This window comes from Stigmatopora argus, chromosome 8, assembly GCF_051989625.1.
Source record: "Stigmatopora argus isolate UIUO_Sarg chromosome 8, RoL_Sarg_1.0, whole genome shotgun sequence".
NCBI lineage: Eukaryota > Metazoa > Chordata > Actinopteri > Syngnathiformes > Syngnathidae > Stigmatopora > Stigmatopora argus.
Window position 1 is genome coordinate 11,936,730 of NC_135394.1, and position 22,001 is coordinate 11,958,730.

Here is a 22,001-nt window from a genome sequence, read left to right on the forward strand (position 1 = left end):
GTTATTCCTTGAGAGCCATACTCCGAATTTACAAGTCAAAATACATGTAAATGGGTGTCTTTTATTTTAGTAATTTCACCACTTTTAAAGTGGAAAAAAGAATACTTTTGACAACATTCTTATGCAGTTGCTAATCAATGAGTATCCATTCTAGCAGTCTAATGCAAAAAAGAAGACTAAAGCAGCACTGGACATAGTATCTCAGTTCTGTCACCAGCGGGTTCCATATTTTAGCTCACAGGTTAGCGAAGAGCCAGATGCACCCATCGAAAGAGCCACATGTGGCTCCCGAGCCATAGGTTCCCGACCCCTGGTATAGAAGATATAGATATAAAACAGTAAATCCCTTTGTTCTTTTTTAAATGTATTATTTCGAAAAATGCGGTACTTATGCCTTAATAATGAGAGCACACTGACTACTATAATTTAGGATTGTTTGGGAAAATAATGCATTGTTTTTAGTTTACTGGGCAGCTGCAGCTTTTACGCCTTAATATTCCATTTACTGTTAAAAAAAAGTAAATCATGATTTTGTGTCAAACTAGCAAGTCCCCCTAAAACATTACAGGGCTAACATCTGCCATTTTCGGACGTTTACACCTCTTGGTAGAGGTAATTGGCTAACAATTACAAATTCGACCCATCAGGATTTGAAAGAATTTTTATTGAAACAAAAAGATTTCATTTCAGTCCCAGTCCCTTATGGTTTTCAAAAAGCGTGCTTTGGGTTTTAAGCGCTGACATTTCCAGACTCTTCAGCCTCCCAAATGCAAAACACCCACCCAACCCACTTTTTTTTTTTGCTTGTACATCAGTGAGACAAGAGAAGAGGGTATGGAAATGAAAAGTATAGAACAAGGTCATTTTGGCACTACCAGTCCTGTACGGCTGAATATTCACTCAATGGATTTTCATCGAGGCCATGATAGGTCAGAACGCAGAAACGGTGCTGTAATTCATCACTTGGGGAAAAAGCACTGAAGAAAGAAAATATTCAGAAAATGAGTCCGTCACATTGGAGCTAACTGTGGATTTGTCGTCATTTCACTCTCTGAAACTGGTAAAGATCATTCAGAAAGCATGCGCGCCGACTAAGGAAATATTCACTTGGACAAAAAAAATAAAAATAAAATACCTACACCCTCACAGGTCACAGCAAGGTGGAGGAGGAAAAAGTGCTGATTTGTCATCTTCACATAAAGCAGGGTATCTAGCCATTTTGGGCCATTGGGCCATTGGTGAGAAATTCCTAGGTTTTCACAAGAGTTCCTCTGTTTTTTTTCTTCGCATTTTTCTTGACCTCGGGTTTCCCACTCAGGGCTGATGAGGTCATCTCGCTCTTCCGCGAGCTTGTTCGACATCATGTTTGAGTGGGAAAAGGCAAAAAGTGGTAGAAGAGCAAGCGTCTGTTTTGGTGAAGGATGGCTTTGTGTTAACAGTCATGCGGACGCAAGGTGATTGGACGTGGAGAAATGTTTGCTTGTCATAATGTATGCTGTTCGCAGAAATGTTTTTTTTCCAGGTGAAATTTCAGCATAAACCTAAAATGCTCTACAAAACAAAAAAACTGATATACAGAGGCATAACCAAATAGTATTTTTGTTTTTAATCTATAGTGTTATTTAGCTTTAGCCAAATTATATTCTATTTTGTAGTCGCCATGTCTTTAAGCCATTTTTTTTAAATGACCAAAATAGTCACTTGTCATTTTGAATGAATGAATTTCAGTAGTTTTTGCACAATGCATTTCAAATCATTTTGTGATTAACAGATTTGTTTCAATTGTTAACGAAATTTCACCCAAAACCAAATATTTCACCTTAAATGCCTATCGGTGTTTTCTCAGGAGGTTTTATCCATTTTTTAAATGAAAAAAATGAATCAGATGAAGAGTGAGACAAGAGGTTTGACTGCTTTAACACGCTTGTGAATAAAGGGATGGGAGACTTAAGACTTGTGGAAAGCACGTGCAGCTCCATCAACATGTGCGAGCTCTCTTTTAAAGAGAGGAGAAGAATGACGGGCAAAAAGGCAGCTTCTGAATAAAATACTGGCTGACTTTCAAAATGAGGAGAGATGGCCTTGAAAAAGCGCTGATATTCCCCATCACTTTGAGCTTGTGAAAATAAATACATCTCAATATATATAAGGCAGGGAAGACCGGTTCCTTTTTTTCTTTCTTTCCTAACTCAAAACAACTATTAGGCCAGCACTTCCCAGTCTCAAAAGCAGGACAGACATCTCCTCGGAAAGAAGTGTTTTTTCTTCATGATTTTTTTTTTTTAAGTTCCCTGATTCTTTCACAACGCACTAGAAGAAGCGGAGAAAAAAAAAACAGCCTTACAAGGCGACATCTTCCTCAACGAAAAGAAAAGTAGAGCGGACAAAGATTCTGCGTCCTTGTTCGGGTCCTCATGTGAGCCTTTAGCCTAAATGAGGAGTATCCTTTCCCAAATAAGGAAGGGGAGGGGATTGGGGGGAATGGGGGGGTTCCAGAGTCCTTATTTGTTCTTCCATCTCTTCTTTCTCTTCATCCATATACAAGTAGTTTTACTTTCAGAGTTGCTGTTGATCGTACTCGCCGATGATTCTTTTGATGTGTGCCAGTTTGTTCTGCAGATATTCACAGCGGTTCTTCTCTTGGCTATAGTGAGGATTGATCTGCAAGGCATGGAAAGAGCACAAATAGACACATACAGTAGTGTCTATGGGATCAGAGTGATCTGTAAAAGGTCAAAATGGGGTCATCTGCGTCTCAAGGCATAATATACGTATAAAACTGCAGGTCTTATTGACATTAGATTTTAACAATCGCATTTGAGCTCAAGTTACTCATTTACAGTAGTCAAAGAAGTTGCAAGAGTGTGTCTATTCTAGGCGAACCAGGTCACGTCAATTATAATGTAAAAAAATAACTACACAATGTTATTTTTAGTGTTTTTACAAGACCAGTAAGGATGGTCCAAAAGTTGTTTTTCCTAGACGAGGACACCAACTTAAATGGCTGATCCTCTTGTGTTAACCATTAAAAAAACAATCTGAATTATATTTGGTAGGTGCATTACAGGCATATGTATGCGCATTGATCCTTGGAGCCAGTTGTTTTTTTCTGGTCACATGGCTGATGAATTCCGAACTTGTTATGGAGTTATTCCAGTTGTAAAAATAATGGCAGTATTGCATAACATCTTGTTTGCATACTGGCGGTCGTAGTTCATTTGTAATCATTTGCCATTTTCTTGGAGGATTTCCAGCTATACGCTTCCAGTTTAGAGTTAACCCAGGTCATTCCATAAATGGAGATTATTTCAGCTTCAAAATTGTTAAAAAAAAATACATTTTAACTTTTCTGATCACTAGGGCGCTGTGTGGTACTACTTTTCTTTAGGAAGCAAAGTTAGCAAAATAGGTTAATAACTATAAATAGAGCATATCCTATCCTTACTAAATTTAATAAAAAAAATAGGATTCATCATTCGAAAAAAAACTGTATCGGATACATCTATTTGTTCATATGAAGCAGGCAGTGAAGGAGTTAATTAAAAAAAAAATGGCTATGAAAACTATTTGGCCATTTAGATTCCTTGACACCATTTAAGCATAAGAGGAAAAACCTACCTTTTTAATTTTATGATACTCTTGGAGTATCTGGTTGTGGATTGTCTGCAAAGAATAAAATAAAATTAAAAAAAACACCATTTCATTTTTAAGATTACTACTCCGTGAAGATTGCATAGTCTCATCCAAATCGATATATCGCTAACCATATACTTGTCTGTGCCTTGCTGCAGCTTTTTCAGCTCGTTCTCCAGTTCCGTGAAGTGCCTGGTGATACTTTCAATACGAGCGTGCAGACCGCGGTACTCGCTGTACTCCGAGTTGAAGTCATTTTTATAAGTCTGACGCTGATCTGGAGATGTGATCACTGTGTACTTCCTAGGAGACATTAAGAGGAAATAGTGATCAAATTACATTGTGGTCATCAGCTTCTGTATGAAATAGTATTTAAAGAAAATAACGTTTGTGATTGGTCGTTATTTTTGGATTACTTACAATAGGTAGTCTGCCACCTCTTGTGACGTTGAAATACTGGTACTTTTGCACATCCCGTTTAAAGCTGAAACACAATGACAATAATATGAAAACGTATTTCGGTAACAAGCACACAATCACGTTCCAATTGAGGCAGCTGAGAAAAACGGAAATAAGTGACTAAATGTTTTCAGTTGTCTGAAATGCAAAAGTTTAACTAGCAATCGTGTTGGCTGAGTCCTTGAACAAGCGTCCAGCAGAGGTCTCTGTTGAATCAGTGAGTCTTCTATGAATCACTAACTCACTGATGACTAATGAGGCAACATATGAGGGCTTGCCTTTCTTCCCTTGTGTTACTTTCCAACAGACTGTGCAAATGTACAATGTTATGATACCAAATTTTCGACATTTGAGTGGACTTTTGTTTTTGACTTCAGCCTGAAATGACTCATGACCTGAAGGAGAGATGAGTTTCTATTAAGTGACGCTGGCGTCTCGCTTTTAAGTACATTTGTCATTTTTCCAGTGTCATTTGTGTTTTCAGTGCCAATGACAGCGATATAACTGTGAATGAAAGCAGATGAGTTCATTGACGTTGTACGATAACACTTTGCTCGCAACAACGGCAAAAGAAAAGCAGCTCAACTTGAAGAACCATTGCGACTCACTTGTGCTTTTAAGTGGAATACTGTTGCTTTTGAGGTTTTCTGGGCTCATGTCACAGGTTTTATCAGGCTCAGGCACTTTGTGTGGACTTTTCCTTTGCTTCTCCTCTTGGCCTTTGGCTCTCCCTTTGTCTTTCTTCTCCTTGTCTTTATGCTTCTTGGACTTCTTCTTGGGCTTTTTGCCACCGGCGGCGGATGACGGACTTTTGTCACGCGGGAACGGCGTGGGGGACGTGTTGACAGCGGGCGTGGTGGTCACTGAAGGAAGCGTAGGAGGTTGGGCCAGCCTGTCGGCCGCCGTCTCCCGGGAGTCGCAGTCTCGGCCATTGTGGCTAGAGTCATTGCTGACATCCGAAAGTGCTTCACACGGTCGCGAGATGTCCAGCACGGGGAGTGGCTGCGTACTGGACGTCAGGGCGCCGTCCGACAGGGTAGCGGGGAGTCCCGACTGCGCTCCGCCTGCCTCCCCCTTGCCGTTGGAAGAAGCGAGTTTGCCGTTGATGGTGCATTGCGCAGCTTTGCTGGCAAGGTGCGATATCCTTGGCTTCTTATTGGCCAGGGGGTCAATGAAGTCTGCACCTGGACGTTTCTGCAGAAAAAAAAAGTTGATTTAAATGTCTGGTTGAATTCCGCAAAATCTGGCATTGGAACAGGGTGTGCACAATCATGTATGTACATATGTATGCTCACCTGAGATGGTGAGCTGCTGGCCAACTCCTTGGGCGGACTCTCTGGCGGAGGACCGGCATTGTTCTGGGACTGGCATTGCTTTCTGGTAGAACAACGAAAACCATTAACATGATTGACGTGCGGTCGCGTCACAACTCACCACAATGAAGCCACTCGCCAACAAAGGCTTTGCCTATGCTGCCAAACTATGTAGACACCTGAAGTCAGCTGCTGTACAGCTATTGTACTTTTTGTTACAGGCAGACAAAACACAAAGGAGTAAAACAGACGCAGCTGATTTTCAGTAGGGGGGGACTTGGTCACCAATTATAATATGATGACCCCATCGACCGAGGGTGTTTTGGGGCCAGTACAAAAGGCGATGAATGATGCATATGGCTAAACCTTGGATAATTCGAACCTCACAAAAAACACAGATCGGGCATGTGGGAACTCTGTTGTATCACATGTAGTTAAATCATGTGGCTGTACTTCTACGTGACTGATAAGTGCTGAGGTTGTATGAGGGCATGTGTGTGTGTATGTGTGTGTGTGTGTAGTATAGAAACTAAACAGTTACAGTGACTTCAACAGTGGGAGAATCAAATTAGGTTAGAACATTATTAACATAAAAAGTCGCCAAGAGTTGATTTTTCCCCTCAACCCTTTCCAAAATACCAGTTACCATATTTTCCAGAGTATAAGTCACATATTTTTCATAGTTTAGCTGGGCATACGACTAAAAGTGTGATGTAGAGTATTTGGTTTCTTTTTCTTTCTGGCCACCAAAAGCCAGCTATGTTGATTTTTTAGGATATACTTATGTTAACAGATGCTCATTTAATCTGTTCTCCATCTTACTATTGTTACTTTAATGTATGTTTGTTTTTGGTTTCTGTTACAATAAAAAAAAAATATGCTAGTTTTGGAGTTGAGAAATGTCATACAAGTACAAGAGGTATAGAATTCCAGTCTCTGCAAATGTCTTTGCTCTATTGAACTCCTTTCAATGTGATTAAGAGGTGTTCTCGATATTCTTCAGTAGCATTTGTTATTTGCAAAGAGGCTTATGACGCTGAATTGAGTTTTTCATGAGCCACAGAGCATTGCTGCCTGATCTATATATAGCAGACTGGAAGCTTGCCTTTCCTTGCGAGCAGATCCAGAGGAACCAGATTTTTTCCACTGGGAAGTAAGCCAAAAGCTCAAGATGTCAATAAACATATGTATATTGCTCTAATGGCAACATGTTACAAGTCACGCTTCTGAAGGATCACGAACAATGCATATTTTCTATACACGCATCATTGCATTTCCAAAAAACATGTGTCTTTGTAAACTATGACATTCAATTGCCATCTGATACGCGTTAGCCTAGATTCTAAAGGACAGGTTTGTACCAACAGGTGGTTATTTTGAAGGAAGGCCTGTGACTAAAGTGTCTGCTGGATGCTTTGCAGTTCATTCTAGATGGAACATTTGATAACTATACGAAAAATTGAATTAATATGTGAAATCAGCGGAAGAAATCAGCTTCTGGCATCCTGTGTGCCTGAATAGGAAGGGCCAGAAAATAAAAAGGTTTATCTTAACAGAAAAAGTTCAGTCTGACATATATACATACACATCCCTTTCAATTCAAAGGAATATGACATCTATTGTTGTGAGTGGCAGGAAATGTGTCAAATACAATGATATTAAAGATAAAGTTGAATTAACTTTAGTGTCATTAGGCCCCATAACACTATCATTTCAAATTTAATTCATTTCTTTTAATACATTCATATTTTTATAATGTATTCCTTAAAAATATCACGTGAAAACAATGGTTAATCATTTTAAAAGTAGAACAGATTGAGACCTGGCGAATTTTAGTAAGCATTTTCTAGGGATGTACAAGCATTGAACCTCAGAGCCCAATATAAAAAAAATGTCTCAGTCCTGATTAATTACATAATTTACTTGGAGATTTATTGTTGCCTATAGTTTCCAAATTGGCAATTAGAGGGAATACTCGATGCTCTTAGGTGGTGCTGTTCATGTCTCATGGCTGATTTTGAACTTGCTTTAAATAGCCTTAAGTAGGCAGTCGCCCTATAAAGGGGATTTGGTAGCTAATTTATAACATTTAATAAACAAACAATAATAAATCAGAGCCTGATTGGTCACCCACCTGATCTTATTATTCAAAATAAATTCTATGATGATCCTAGATGATCCAATAAAAAATTCACTTCTCATTTCAATTCAATCATACCTGAATAGGATTCTCTTGAGAAGTTGCTGGTCCCCTTCCGTGTATCCAGGCCAGTCTTTATGAACTTCCTTATATAAAAAGTCTTTTAATGTGAGGGTATTATCTTTCCCATTCAGATTTGCCACCTATAAAATGAAAAGATTTCACCAGTAAGGATAGCGTTCAGAAATGATGTCACAATTTTACATTGGAAACGGCGTTCGACCTGTTGCAAGTGACTGTCCAGGGACTCTTTGTCGGACTGCAAGAGGCCATCTTTCTGCAACCTCAGGAGAAGCTCAGGCTTCTTGTAAGGCTTGAGGGCCAACAGGTGGACCAGACGGTCTCGGAGCGGCCTCTGCTGAGTACTCGTTTTCTTGACGGCGCTGCTGGAGATGATGACGGGCCGGGAAGTCCTTCGCGAGGGGGCCACGTCGGACAGGGCCGGTGCCGGTTTCCGGATCTGAACCCTTTTGCCTACAGAGCGACGGTTATGACTTTTTGGGCTCGGTGGCAAGACAACTTGGGAGGTTGCAACATGCACAATTTCCTCTTAATTGCCCATGTCTATTTTGGACATTTTAATGGCGCGTTTTGTTTATCTGGCACTTTTTTCTTACCGAGATATCTGCCACCGGGCTTGATGACAATGGCGCCCCTGCTGCGTGTCTCCTCCTCGACCTGAGCCATGCTTTCTCTGGCTTTCTGGTAAGAGTCGTCAGTGGCACAAACAGTAATCTTGTCTTGGATGGCACCCAAACAATCCAGCTGAATGCTACCCTCGCTGCCAAAACAAAGAGGAGAGACTGTGAGAGAGGAAGAAAAGGGTGGGGTGAGTCTTGGACTCAATCGGGGGAAAAAGCACAGTGTGTAATTACAGACACGACATAGAAATAAACGACAAGTTTTCTAAACCCAAGATAGTTTTACTCTTAACATCCTTTGGCTACAACCATTACTTTTACAATTACCATGGGACTGCGGGTTTCCCCAAACCAAATGCCATTCTGTCTGAGCGTCTTCACGCCTTCATTTTGACAGTTTGGCAGCAAATGAGCTGCCGCGGTAACGACAGACAGAGCTTTGGTCATTTGACGGTTTCACTTTGACAGTCTGTACGTCCTTATGGATCCAGCCGGCGATGTGGATGAACTCCACCTGACCCATTTAAATACCTGGGGACAAAGTTCTGACACTCAGCAAAGTGCTTTGGCCTTTTTGACTAGCTTTGACTTCAATTCCAGTTTCATGTGTTTCAGTCAGCATTTTTTGGCAACGTGCTTTGGGGCAGAAAGTTTGAAGGGTCCTTGACAATATACAACAGGGGGTCAATTTGAAGGGCTCAAGGAGTACATAGTGGTCATATTGCCTGCCTCTTTCAAAAAACACAAACAGGTTTCCTGATATCACTTTCACGCTCACTGTGCCAGGACGCAATGCAAACCTTCACTGCCACTAACGATAGACGTCTAATTAGGGCTGGACCATCTGCCCTAAAAAAGGATCCCAATTATTTTTGTTTAATTTGGAAAAATTTAACAGATTATTTTTTGTATTTATCATTTTTAATTTTCAATTTACTTTTCTAAAATCTGATTTTCATGAATAGATTTTTTTAAAATGCTTCATATGAAAGGTTTTCACTTGAATGCTGTATTTTCAACAGGCAAACTTTAATATAAAAATGTGCAACTGAATTTGAAATGATATATTTTTTAATGCGCATAATCAAATACACACAAAAAAATAAGTGCAAAAAAAAAACCAAAAGTAAATTAAAAAAGTAAATAAAGTGAAGATTGATGCACTGGGAATAGTAGTTCTAATGGAAAATAGGCTGCATAATATGTTGAGGAGCCACATTTAATATACCGTATTTTCACACCTACAAAACGCACCGACCGATTGGGCACATCAACCATTTTAAAGAAAATTTTAGACTTTTAAGTGCGCCCTATAGGTGTGAAAATGCGGTATGTTTAATTTGCAGGGCAGAGTTTGACAAGTGCTTTAACAGACACATTTGTGACAAATGACTACCACACACAAAGGCCCTTCTTTGCACCTAGACACGCATTAACTTTTCCTTTCATCATCCGGCATCCCAAATATGTGATTAGACTGGCGAGGTAAACTGTAATTATACCATGCAGGTGCCAAGTGATTCTCTTACCTGGTGATGTACTGCTGGATGCAGTCGAAGCTGCCCTGCGGGTTGTCTCTTCCCACATTAGACAGGTAGAAAGTAAATGTGTGCAGTTCATTGGAACTTTCTGACCTCGGTATTGAAATTTTCTACAGGAGGCAAAAGGAAAAAAAACAGCGGACTCATCAAAAGATGTGGTTGTTACACAAATAGAAAAACTAAAAGGTGCTGCAACAGTATTGTGATGTACTTATACAGCAAATGACTCAAAACGTGATGTCATAGTACAGTATGTGGATGTCAGGTCTTAATCTTTTTTTTTAAAAAAATTACCTAAAATTGTTGATGATTAAATAGTCAAGAAGGGTTGAAATATAAGGGAAAAAAATCTACCTATTTTTAGCATTATGAAGAGAATCCCCCAAAATAAAAATAATTTGTCAAAATGTGGAGTGGAGGCCACTGCAAAAATTGGTTAATGGGTCACTTTTTTGTTAAATCATACCACTTTTAGAAAATCTGCAAAAACACTTTCAAATTAAGGTAAAACCGAACAATTATTACTCAACAGATCTCTTTATGATTCAGAGAAATTGAATCTTGACCCATGGTTAGCAGCTTTTATGCACTTTAATCATATCACGATTTGAGACATTGCATGAAACTTTAGAAGCCATGCTGAAGTTGACAAGTCTGAACCTACAGTATTATTCCTTATCACTCGTGCCAACATGAAGCCCGAACGCAGGCAGCTAAACTCTATTTACTAACATATGTGAAGGCTGCAGGTGCCCCACTATAAATACAGTACGTCCTAGATTTCTCATCCATTCTGTTCCACTCTAACATCGCATGACACACACTACCTCTTATCGTTAAGAGCAACAAATCACTTGCTCTTAAATGAGCTCTATCGACTGATGCGTTCTTACAGTGAACACACGATAATGACCTACTCGGGAACACAACCCACAGAGAAATATATATCAAACCCTGCGCTCTTCAGGACCAATACTCATCTTGCCATCTTTCACTCTACTTGTCTGTTGCGTGCACAAAGTTGGGTTTACATTTATTCCGAAGATCACCAAAACAAACAAAAACAAACCCATAAATCACACAAGCCCGTGATTTACTATTACTGGCAGAGAGCGATGGTCGGCGACAATATGGCTATACATTACGGGGATATAAAACATAATGCTGCAATTTGAGCTGGGAGAAAGCAGGAGTCAGGAGATGGAAGTGTGAATCCCAAGATGATTGTGATGCAGGGAGGCGAAGCCACCGAGGACTGACACAATTGACTCAGTGACTCACTGTAAAAAATGACTCGAGAGAGTCAGACTCCTCCACACCAAATGGCTTCCAACCCCAAACTCATCACATGCTTACAATTTATAAGTGTGAATACCAGTAATCAGAATACAGCTGGGAGTTATAAATCTGCCGCCATTTCACCGTATTCAGAAACTGGATGAAAGTGCAAGCAAGTCATTGCTGATGCAAATATGGCAAATTGAGGACTTAAACACTGTCGATCCTTCATTCACAAAAAAAGGTTCATCATTGCGGTGTAACACAAAAATGAGCTATTCAGAGAAACCGTACCTCGTTGACTTAATCAGCCGGAACGAGACACACAGTAACATGCTACTGTGTTTAATTACAGGGTTACTTATTCTAACCATGAGAATGGAGTGCCAATGAAAAATGGAAAATCACAGAGCAATACAGATCAAACAATACCTTGTTTATAGCCTTGGCTACTGCGACATGTGGATTTAAAAAGGCTGTTCAAACACCCCCTCTTGCTTTGTACTGCCTGCAAGTCCACTCATCTTTTCATTCTGCTTGGCATCAAGAAAACAATATCTCTTTTCAGGATGGACCAATTAGAAAGAGGCAAGCAAGACAAGCAAAGAGACAGAAGTAGAGAGAGTCACAATGAACGCCGTGTCCACTCAAAGGTCAGATGGGGTAAAAAAAATATTTGGGCCAAATTGCCTAAAATTATGCTGATTTTGGTCAAGTTATAGTCTAAATACTACAGTTAATGACCAGGCGATCCAGAATACATTGATGAAGGAGCTCCAAAAATTAGAGTTAGACTTATTGAGTGACTTTGGGATTTTACTAAACTGAGACAACTCTGTCGAGGGCACGCCGACATCGCCCTTCCTGCAGTTATTAATGTTCAAAGACTATGACAGGGCAACATTATTACACAATGCAGACATTATTACCCAACTTGAAAAGTTAAAACATGCTGATACATACTACTATAACTGGAAAAGTGGAATGATTCAGGTGGGATAGTTTGGGAATATGCAATAAAATCTTTTTTAAAAAAGGGTTGTTTTAATACATTTAATTTGGGGATTTTTATTTATTTTGTATCAAGTATCTTTTTTTATTACGTATATACAGTTGAACATTTCATTATTGTGACCAATTTCAGTTTACAGACTAACATCCACGCCACAAACCATTTTTAAATTTTTCCAAAGAGAAAGCAATCATTTGAAGAGGCAATTGTCTTTTAATTCCCCCTTCACTTTGAAGTGTGGAATACAAAAAAGCTGCGGTTGCAAGAATAGTGTTGTTTTTTTTCCCCCAATTAAAATACTGGCAGTCAGATATGGCCATTTTCGGACACTCCCAAATTTTTGAGTGAATAATTCATTAACTTTAATGACTGCTGATCGAAAGCTCGATTGTTTGGCCTTGGAAGAAGACTGAAATCTAGTAGATTCAATGCAACTCCTCTGACAGAAATTGCTTAAGTTTAACATCCACATGTTGGAATGGATATAATAAACAATTATGAAAATGTCTGTTGATAGTAGAATTGATTGAAGTGTAATTATGTGTTGAGGCAATTGAGAGAATGCAAAGTTCACTACAGTCCACATTCACTTTTGCTAAAGTTACCAAGACTATATCAACTTCTTAAATATAAATGTGTTGTTCTACTCTTCATTCCAAAGCATATATATTAAGATGTATGAAATGCAATGATTTTGTGTAGGGTGTAAATGTATTATAGTTTATTATAGTACATAGAAAAGCTACGGACGAGACATCATGTATATATCCTGTAGAGAAAGTAAAAAAATAAATACATTGACTTACCCCTTGGTTTCCATTAAATGTGATCAATGGTTGTGATGACCGGATCTGAAAAAAAAAACCACAATCGTCACAATTTATCATCCCATTATAGCATTAAAAGCAAAATATCTGCCATTAAAATTTCAAAAGGATCATTTTTCTTCACAGCCAAAGGAAGATCGATGTGTACCAACTCTGCGTACCCAATCGTTGGCTAATTTCATGCAGGCTACCATCACAATTTAGAAGATATCATACTGCCTGTAAATAGTCAAGGATGGAAACAAACATGCAAGAAACAAATTCATAGACTAATTTGCGTCAACTCAAACCAAATCACTCAAAAAGACAAACAGGTTAGGCCACTGCCAGCCAGCCAAATCAAGCATACACAGAAAAAACAATAAAATGAGGCTGGCCACCCCAAAGTTGACAGAAAAAAAACATGTAGAAACCTTAAAAAAAACATTATGTATTTGCAGATCAAATTTAAACCCATAAAAACATGGCGTCTACATAGGTGGAAATCACATTTTGGGGCATGTAAGCAACAATTTTTACATCTGGCATACAGGTGTGGCCTCTATGACTCAAAATATAAGCAGATGCTAGATTGCAATTATAATTAATAACCCCCCCATAATATTCAACTCAATGCCTGTTATTAAGAATAATGGATGTTGAATTAATTGAAAATGGGAGCACCAACTGCGAACGCTCATCTTTCAGGGCCAGTGACAGTCCTCGACGTCCAATCCAAGTTGTCAAAAATAGATTGCAGCAAATAAATTAAATAAGTGCTGTGTACACTTAAATAAAATGAAAGCAGTTACAGCTATTTTATTTAGCACAAGCATGAGGACATTAAAAATAACGCATACATTTTTCCAAATTTCCATGCTACCATTTAGTGAAAGTGACTAAAAGAGTTAGTTAGAACGACTTTGTGTACAAAACAGGTAAGAAATCTGACTCATATTCCAGCAAAGAGTGAACACAAAGGGGAAGTCAAATTGGCTGTTCCTCCTCCAGGCATCAATTCAAAGTTCATGCGAGGGCAAGTCAAAGACACAACACGCTTTGTACTCTCCCACATCAACCATTCAATCTCTCTTCTGTCAAGGCTATAATTCTCTTGAATTCAGCTTGAATCAGCTTTTAGTGGAATGTATACTTGACTAACTAAGGTCACGAGGGAAATGCAACAAAAGCTTTGCTTAACGGCAGTCACAAGTTGTTGTGACTTTGGGCCCGTCCCATCAGGGGTCACCATACCGGGTCACTCGCATGATTTGTGTCCGTTTTTATGCCAGATGACCTTTGAGACACAATCCACCCTTTTTGGTTTTTTAAAACTTGGCTTCAACTGGGTATAAATGGTCACTTTGACTAGGAGGTGCCATTAAGCATATTAACATTTTTAGAGCTCCTGCAGGCTCTAATCTGCATTTGAAAACCAGACAAAAGGAATTGTATTCACGTCATAGGATTCAGAGGGTGAGCGAGGTGGCGCAAATCCTGCACTGACATTCCTGACAGTCTAACTGAAGCTGGTTCTGTAAACCCACTGGCCGTGTGACAGTTTTTACTCAGAGAGCACTATGCTTACCAAATTCACAGCGTGATTCGGATTTAGTTGAAGTTTAGGAGAAAATGCTAGAAAACTACAAAGCAACTCACATAATAACCCACAATTACACAAGTAATAAAAGACATTTCATGTTTGATTATAAAGCCAGTCATTACATTTAGGACAGTTTTTACAAAAAAACATATGCAGTAAAAATTCACATTTGCCAAAATGAATCAGAAGTAAATTCTCAAAGATTTAGGAAGGCATTAACTTTTTTTTAAAACAAACTACATAAGTCCTTTTGATTAATTGGCCACAAAAAAAGAGCACTTGGCTTTCTGAGTTCAGCATGGTGGGAACACCGAGAATCTATCCAGGATCACCAGGCCATCCATTATCCCTCCTTGGTCAAACCTCAACACCACACCAGTTTTAGAAGTCCAACCCCCACCTCCCCCCTGGGCTCTGCAAACATAGTGCTACCATCAGCCTGTTCATTTGAATAGGCTGCTGACACGTCATTATTCTGTGGGACCTGATCCCAGAATGTTCCGCAGAGCTAACCTTGGGGACAGAGCACAGGAGTGGAGTCTGGACTAGGGCAAGGATGACACGGCCGCAGATGCCTCCGTGCCATGGCAACTGAAAGCAGAATTGGTAAAAGCGCCAGAGCAGCTAAGAGAGGCGGGACGACGCTCTTACGTCAGGGAATTCCGGAGTTCCAGGACCAACGAGTTAGATATACAGTATTTCCCAGACACTGTCCATTGGCATAATAAATCAAACTTGATAAAAAAAGAAAACAAATGAGTCTTTACTAGAAATTTAAACTTTTTTGTCGGAATATCTATGTTGTCTGTCATTTATCGCTAAAATTCAGAGGCAAAACAATGGCATTGCAACCGGGTTGCCCCCTGTGACGCATGACAGCGCCATTGCTATAGTGCTTATCTAAGCACCCTTTAGCTTAACATGCTACAGAGTAGCACGCACACAGCCTTGAACCCACTGTTTCGGATAATAATCAGCTCAATGACGTTTCTGTTAGCTTAGTGTAGCTGTTGTGGCTTTGTCTGGTTAGCCTGGTTTACCATCCACCTAGCCTCCAAGGTGTTCTTCGTGTAGGACTTTTAGCTTTCTTTGATCGAATCCCAAGACAATTTAGGCCTATCTAGATTAATGCAGCTATATTTAGTGTAAGCAATGCCTACCTGCCCTCGAGCATGCTTAATTAATCGATGAATGAAAATGTACATAGAACATAAATGCAGCTATATTTAGTGTAAGCAATGCCTACCTGCCCTCGAGCATGCTTAATTTATCGATGAATGAAAATGTACATAGAACATAAATCAAACAGATCTGAATCGATAATCCTTTCTAATCGTCATTATCCTGGTTTGATTACGTATAAAGAAAAATATGGGCTATGCTGCGAGACCGATACAATTTCCTGACTTCAACTTTGAGGAGTCACGTGATATAGCTGCATTGGTATCACATAGCACAGAGCAATATGGTACAAACATAACTCGTAAGAACAAAATGACCTCAAGAGAAGCACAAGTAAAATGCATTTAAAATAGTCTTGCGTGGTAACTGAGCGCGAGTGTCCTCTACATTGCTTGAAGGAATCCTTTTGAAAATAGCTAGTGTATTTGCAGTGACTGAAGTCAAGCTAGTTTGATCCATTTCATGCTGTATTCTCAAGACTACACATGGAATCATGAGATTGGTGTGAACCTTTCACCAAGGATAAACAATAATGTCACAATGATAGACTTTGCTCTAATTTGCGCTTTCTATGCAATATGGTTCATTGCTAAAATTTGGTCCAATCATTGGATTTCCTTGAGCACCTGTCTTTTTGTTTATCTGTGTGCTTATATTATGTTTAAAGATGCCTCCGATCTAGGTATGAGATTGAAATTTGGTTTTGATGACGTCTTTTTCAGAAGATCCGAATGAGGCGGAAAAAAACACATTCATTTTTATGGACTACAAGGCAACAAAATGTCCTCAAGATCAGGTGACTGACTCGGATGGAGAAATATGTAATTGGGACATCCCTACATGTCAAATTGAGGACCTCTACCATAATAGTGTGTGTTGTGATTGGACTGTTTATTTTGTCAAATGTCCACTGAAACACCTCGTCACTGTATGAGCATGTCCAAATAGGAGGCACACATGTTAATCAAGCAAACACTCTTGGCCAAAGTCTATTCCTCTACCCATTTATCCAATCTACCTATGTTTATTAAGAACAAGGAATATTTCAAACAACAAGTCACCTATCGATTAGTTCATTAGTACTTCTCCAATGAGTGACAGAATATCACTAAAGTGAGGAGAAGAGTTTATCAGTGAATCAAACCTGCCCCTGCATAAACTCGTTGCATTGGCATACTATCGCTCACGTGACGTACGTGCCACCGCTTCCGTGTTTTGGGTCAAGATGTGTGTCTGGTTCGTACGCGGTGACACCAGGGTGACGTGATCGCAGGTGAGAATGTGGCCACACAGGACTGAGGAACACCGTGACATTTCGAGTCATATTTGGCCCGAACGGGCACTGTCATCTCTCGTGCTCTCTCTTACCACGTCCCATGATCAGCTGAAACTGGAGAGTCAGCATTCCTTAAATAACCATTGCAGTGGCACATGCTACCCCGCTTCAACCTAGCAACCAACCTAAAGCTGGTCTCTAAGACTACCCCTATTGAGAGCCAAATTGTCCACTAATGAAGAGAAAAAACTAAATCTGAACCTTATTATATATACACCGTAGTAAGAGGAGTAAATTTGGCGAAATCATTATTACGGATCTTTCAACTATAATGTGCACGTACGTGACTTCTATGGTTATTTGGGGCAACTTTCCACTGGTTTAGAATTATTTAAATTTTTATCAAGCTATTTATAATGCCCAAAAAGAACGATCTGTTTTTGCAAAGAGATGCTTCTATGCAAGTACAACACCTTAAAGGGAGTGTCAGGAGCCGCTATGATTGGCAGGTTCACAGCACAACCAACCAATGCATTTGTCCAGACCTGCGCTGAACCTTAAAGTAAATACGCACAAAGAAATGACTCATCAAAGAATTGTTGCGGACTAGCACTCCAACAGCCATGAAAAAGTTGTGTTAGATAACAAAATATATTAATAGTTTCAAGATTCATAGGTCTTAGGTAGCAAGCCTGATAATATCAATAAGCAGCCAAAAAAAGAAAACATACTTTACGTCAGTCAGACGCAAGTCAAGTATGCACGTCAGCAACGCTTCGTCTGACTGACCACAAGACCAAAAGAAGAGATGCGGTTAAAAAAATTAACCATTTATCTAACACCAGTGTGATGAAGTGAAAACTATCCATGCTAACTTGCACATTCTAAAGCTATATTTGGGACTCCAACATATAGTTAAGAACAAAGTGATGATGATGATGGAACTTTCAGCACGATCATTGACTATGCTTGTGTTTTGTGGCAAATAAAAATGCACGGAGAATTTTTTTGCCAACTTCTCTCTGATAATATTCCATAAGAAAAGGTAGCAACACTAAACTGTTGGGGTGAGGGAGGCGTTATGTGTGGAATTTCAGCTGGGAAAAAAAGTGGAAAACTGCCTGTCTGAAAGTGTATTTTGCAATAGCAGAACAAGGGTGTGACGTTAACACTGAATACCCACAGACGCTCTGCCCTGACGTAGAATAATACTAGTAATGTTGCTATAGCTTTGTGGTCCGCGTAATTTTAACCACTTACACATTGACAATCTAAATTTCATTTCCCGAGATTTTACAACACCCCTATCCGGTGTGTATGGTACTGATTAAGGCCAATACAATACAATTATAGTCCACTAATCACTCATATTTTGCAAGGAACTAATCCCACAGGCATTCATTTCTCAGGCGGAAGGCTTTAAAAACAAAATCCGAATAAACAAATATATAAAAAAGCCCATTGACAATTTGGAACAAATGCTTATTGAAAAGTAAGGGGGACTGCAAACACTTCACCGTGACGTTAAATTCTAAACTTTGATGAGGAGTTGCATTGAGCTCAGTCCTTAGGCCTAACTGGCTCGTTTAGAAGGAATACGAGCGAGCTCCGGTCGTAATATCGCAATGAGAGCGCAACCAGCTGACACTCGCGTCTCAAACAGGAAGCATCAAAACACCCTAGTCCGCTCACTGCTTTATGACTTCTGTTGACTGGATGTTATCGCAAACTGTTTTATTTCAGCCTTCCAGAGTGATTCTTCAGGCTTATTCAATGTCCAAGTAGACAATTTCATAAGAATTTTCCAGCATACAATAAAGGACTTTTAATGATATTAACAAAGACACACCCGATTTTTTTCAAGCCACAATGTCATGAAATATTGCATCGCAATCACCGCAAAAAATGCACAAGATCTAAATTCTTTGCCAACCCAGCTCGACAAAATGCCCGAGATTGACTAAACAATTGTGCGCCAAGTTAACGTCTGTAAAAATATCAATAGTGCAAAGGAGAACAACAACAAATTGACAAATAAGAAGTTAATTAGTCGATACAATTTATAGTTGGTGCTTATCAGCTCTCAGTGGTGCTGTACACAAACACTGCATAAGGAGATAAGGCCTCGCTCTCCTGACCAGCCAGGTTTTCCCTGTCAAATATTTATAGAGGCTGAAATGTTAGAAGGCGATCCTCAAAGCAAGCAGCAGTGGCCCCAGCACAGTGTGGCCATTTCCAAAGATTAAAACACGGGTGTCAAACTCCTTGCGTAGGGCACTTCCAACATGTAGCGTCCTTCAAGAGGACCAGACCGTGTAAACTCTCCAAATACACAAAAGTCCCAAAAATGGAACGGAATATCTCATGTTATCTTTACTCAGTGAAATACATGAAAATTGCATTCATTTAGTCCAGTCCTACATAAAACCAAACCAAAAAATAGGTTTAAAAAACAAATGCAGTGTTGTCCAAGGCGTCGAGTTTAACTGAGTCGCACACTTGGGAAACATTTGCCACTTTTCAGCAAAGAATTATGAAAGTTATTTTCCACTACAGTTGTACCTCAACTTACAATTGCCCATTCTTACATATCGAGCCAGGGCACAAATTTTTGGGCATTCTGTGCTTTTTTGCTATTTAGGCCTGTCATGAGACTATTTTAATTTCTGCAAAAAATGTGCTTTAGGCAGTCAAAGAGTTAAAAAAAACTCCTAAGGTGAGGTGCTCATGTCATGATGATTACCTGTTTAATATATATCCAATTAGCGCTTCTTATAACATGCAGATTCGTCATATATTTTCACAGTTGAACGTTTTCGTCGCTTGTCATAGTTGACCGAGTCTTACATGTTGGAGCACTTTGGCAGCAGTGCAGTACAGCACGTCACATTTTCCGTATTGTTGGTCCTGTGTCTGCAGTTGTCTGAAACATGGCATAACGAATAATATTCGACTAAAAAAACAGCTACTTTACAAACACACAGAAAAATGGTTAAATAATGTTTGGTTTGCTGAATCATCCAGACAGCCACACTGAACGCACACATGGGCAACTGTAAAAATAAGTAGCTTTTCGCATCCCGTATTTAACTCAGACACAGGTTTCTTTATTTTTAATGTATTTATTTGCTGTAAATTGGCCAGTGACCTTAACATACTAATAATCGAACATTTTGTCCATGTTTTGTTCTCCTTTGTGGCTTCAGTAATGAAATGAATGCTTTTATTGTCATTTTACAAGTGTATATTTTCCACCCCATCTCGCTTATTGTTGCCATGTGTCTCCAATCATTTGCTGCCAGTCGAATGGATTGGACATCTATCGGCATCTAACATGAACCACATAAGTTTTATGCCCAAATTTATCTCGTAATTTAAAAAAGGTACCACTGAGCCATAGTTTAGTTTTACCACCGTCTGTGTGGTTACTCACTAGCTGGATGCTCCACCCGATAATTTTGACAGCTTAACAAACTTTCCTGGAAACAAGTTATGAGCGAAATATATTTCCCAGGGTTGGCGTAAATACCCAAATAAAATAGGAAACTCGAGGGTGCAGTGGATGTTTCAGGCTCAGTTCTGGGTGTCGCTGATTAAAAAACGCTAGTTACCACACTCAAGTGAGCCGGGCTGAGAGGGAGAACCGAACGTCCGCTAAACTCCGGCGGTGTGGCCGCCTGTCGGGGCTCAAGAAGCGGTTAGGGAGTTGGAGTGGACAGACCCCCCACAACCCTCCGGCTTTACTACCACCACCACCGCCGCCGCCTGTCACTGCCTCGCGGACAGACTTCCAACAAACCCCCCTCCCTTATCTCCCCTCAGCCCCAAATGTCTCGATCGGCGGGAGTCGGGGGGCGCTCTTACCTTTCCGCCCCGGTAACCCTCGAAGGCCTTGAGAGCGCTGTCAGTGAGTTTGACGTGGAAGACGGAGACATTGCTGCCGTTGCTCACTCTTCCACAGGACAGCCCGTAGCTCCGCTCCTCTTTCAGCGCCGCCATCTTGGCTGCCGTTCCCACCGCTGCCGCTACACACACGCGCACGGGCACGCACGGGGCACGCACGCGCACGCACTTGTGCCGTAAACGGACAAGTCCCGTTTCTCAGGAATACGGTAGTCAAATACTGTCGTCACCTGATGACGCCGAGCCAGCCCATTTTGATTGACACGCCCCCATGTGGGCACGTCAATCAAATCGCGATAAATTAAAGACGGCCCCTAATATTTAAATGAGGTATACCGTTGAAATATTGAGTGTTTATCTTGAAATAATGTACTAATGATTTAAATTACTGACAAAAATCTCTCAAACAACTAACCCACGTGCCGGCGTGCTGGCTGATTACTGTAAAAAACACTCCTGACTTTTTTTTTACCGTAATGCCTGCTACTAGAGCTCGAAAAAAAGGAGTTAACGTGAGTTCAAAGAAGCAGGCTAGACTGCAGGGAAGGGGGAGGTATTAAATCATACGTCATTATCATGTATTAGAGCCCCACCTGTTTTCACTACACGTGTTTGAGTCAAACCTTTAAAAAAAATACACCCTATGATTAAAAGATAGGAACCTAAAAATGACACGGCTATCATGTAAAATAGGCTATATGAATCAGTTAGCAGTGGAATTTAAAATGTAATAAAAACAATTTAATTTTTTTTTTTTTTTTTAAACTCATTGGCTGCCATTGACGGTGATAGACGAACGAGAGTTGCTTTAAAACGGAGCCATGTTTACATGAAGCAAAATGTAACTTATGTATCACCACGTAAAATGTGATCATTGTTAGCCTGCCTATACATTACGATTGTCTGTCTTGACAGCGATGGATGTCCAATCCATTTTAGGTGGGAGTTACAGGTTGTCATGGACCATGGCTTTTAAAACTTTTAATGGTGCGGTACATAGGGATCGACCAGGTAATACGTTGACGCCGATCTCCATCGACACCACTGAAGCAGTATTTTATGTCGAACCCTGTCAATGGCTGTCAATGGATTACTAGACCAAACATCCAAATAAAGATTCCTGCATTACAGGCAACTGTAAGAGATAGAAACAT

General features: G+C 39.9%; 1 protein-coding gene across 1 annotated transcript; it reads right to left on the minus strand.

Moving 5' to 3' along the window:
- Nucleotides 1–643: 643 nt before the first annotated feature.
- ell (elongation factor RNA polymerase II) lies at nt 644–21,058 on the minus strand. Its single transcript, XM_077607561.1, has 12 exons — nt 20,809–21,058; nt 12,884–12,928; nt 9,776–9,897; nt 8,223–8,386; nt 7,829–8,079; nt 7,624–7,748; nt 5,388–5,469; nt 4,701–5,286; nt 4,054–4,117; nt 3,765–3,936; nt 3,619–3,663; nt 644–2,661 (listed from the first exon to the last, which is right to left on the minus strand). Exons 1-12 carry the CDS (start codon nt 20,941–20,943, stop codon nt 2,557–2,559), a joined length of 1,896 nt encoding a protein of 631 aa, XP_077463687.1. The 5' UTR covers nt 20,944–21,058; the 3' UTR covers nt 644–2,556.
- Between the last annotated feature and the right edge of the window lie 943 nt (nt 21,059–22,001).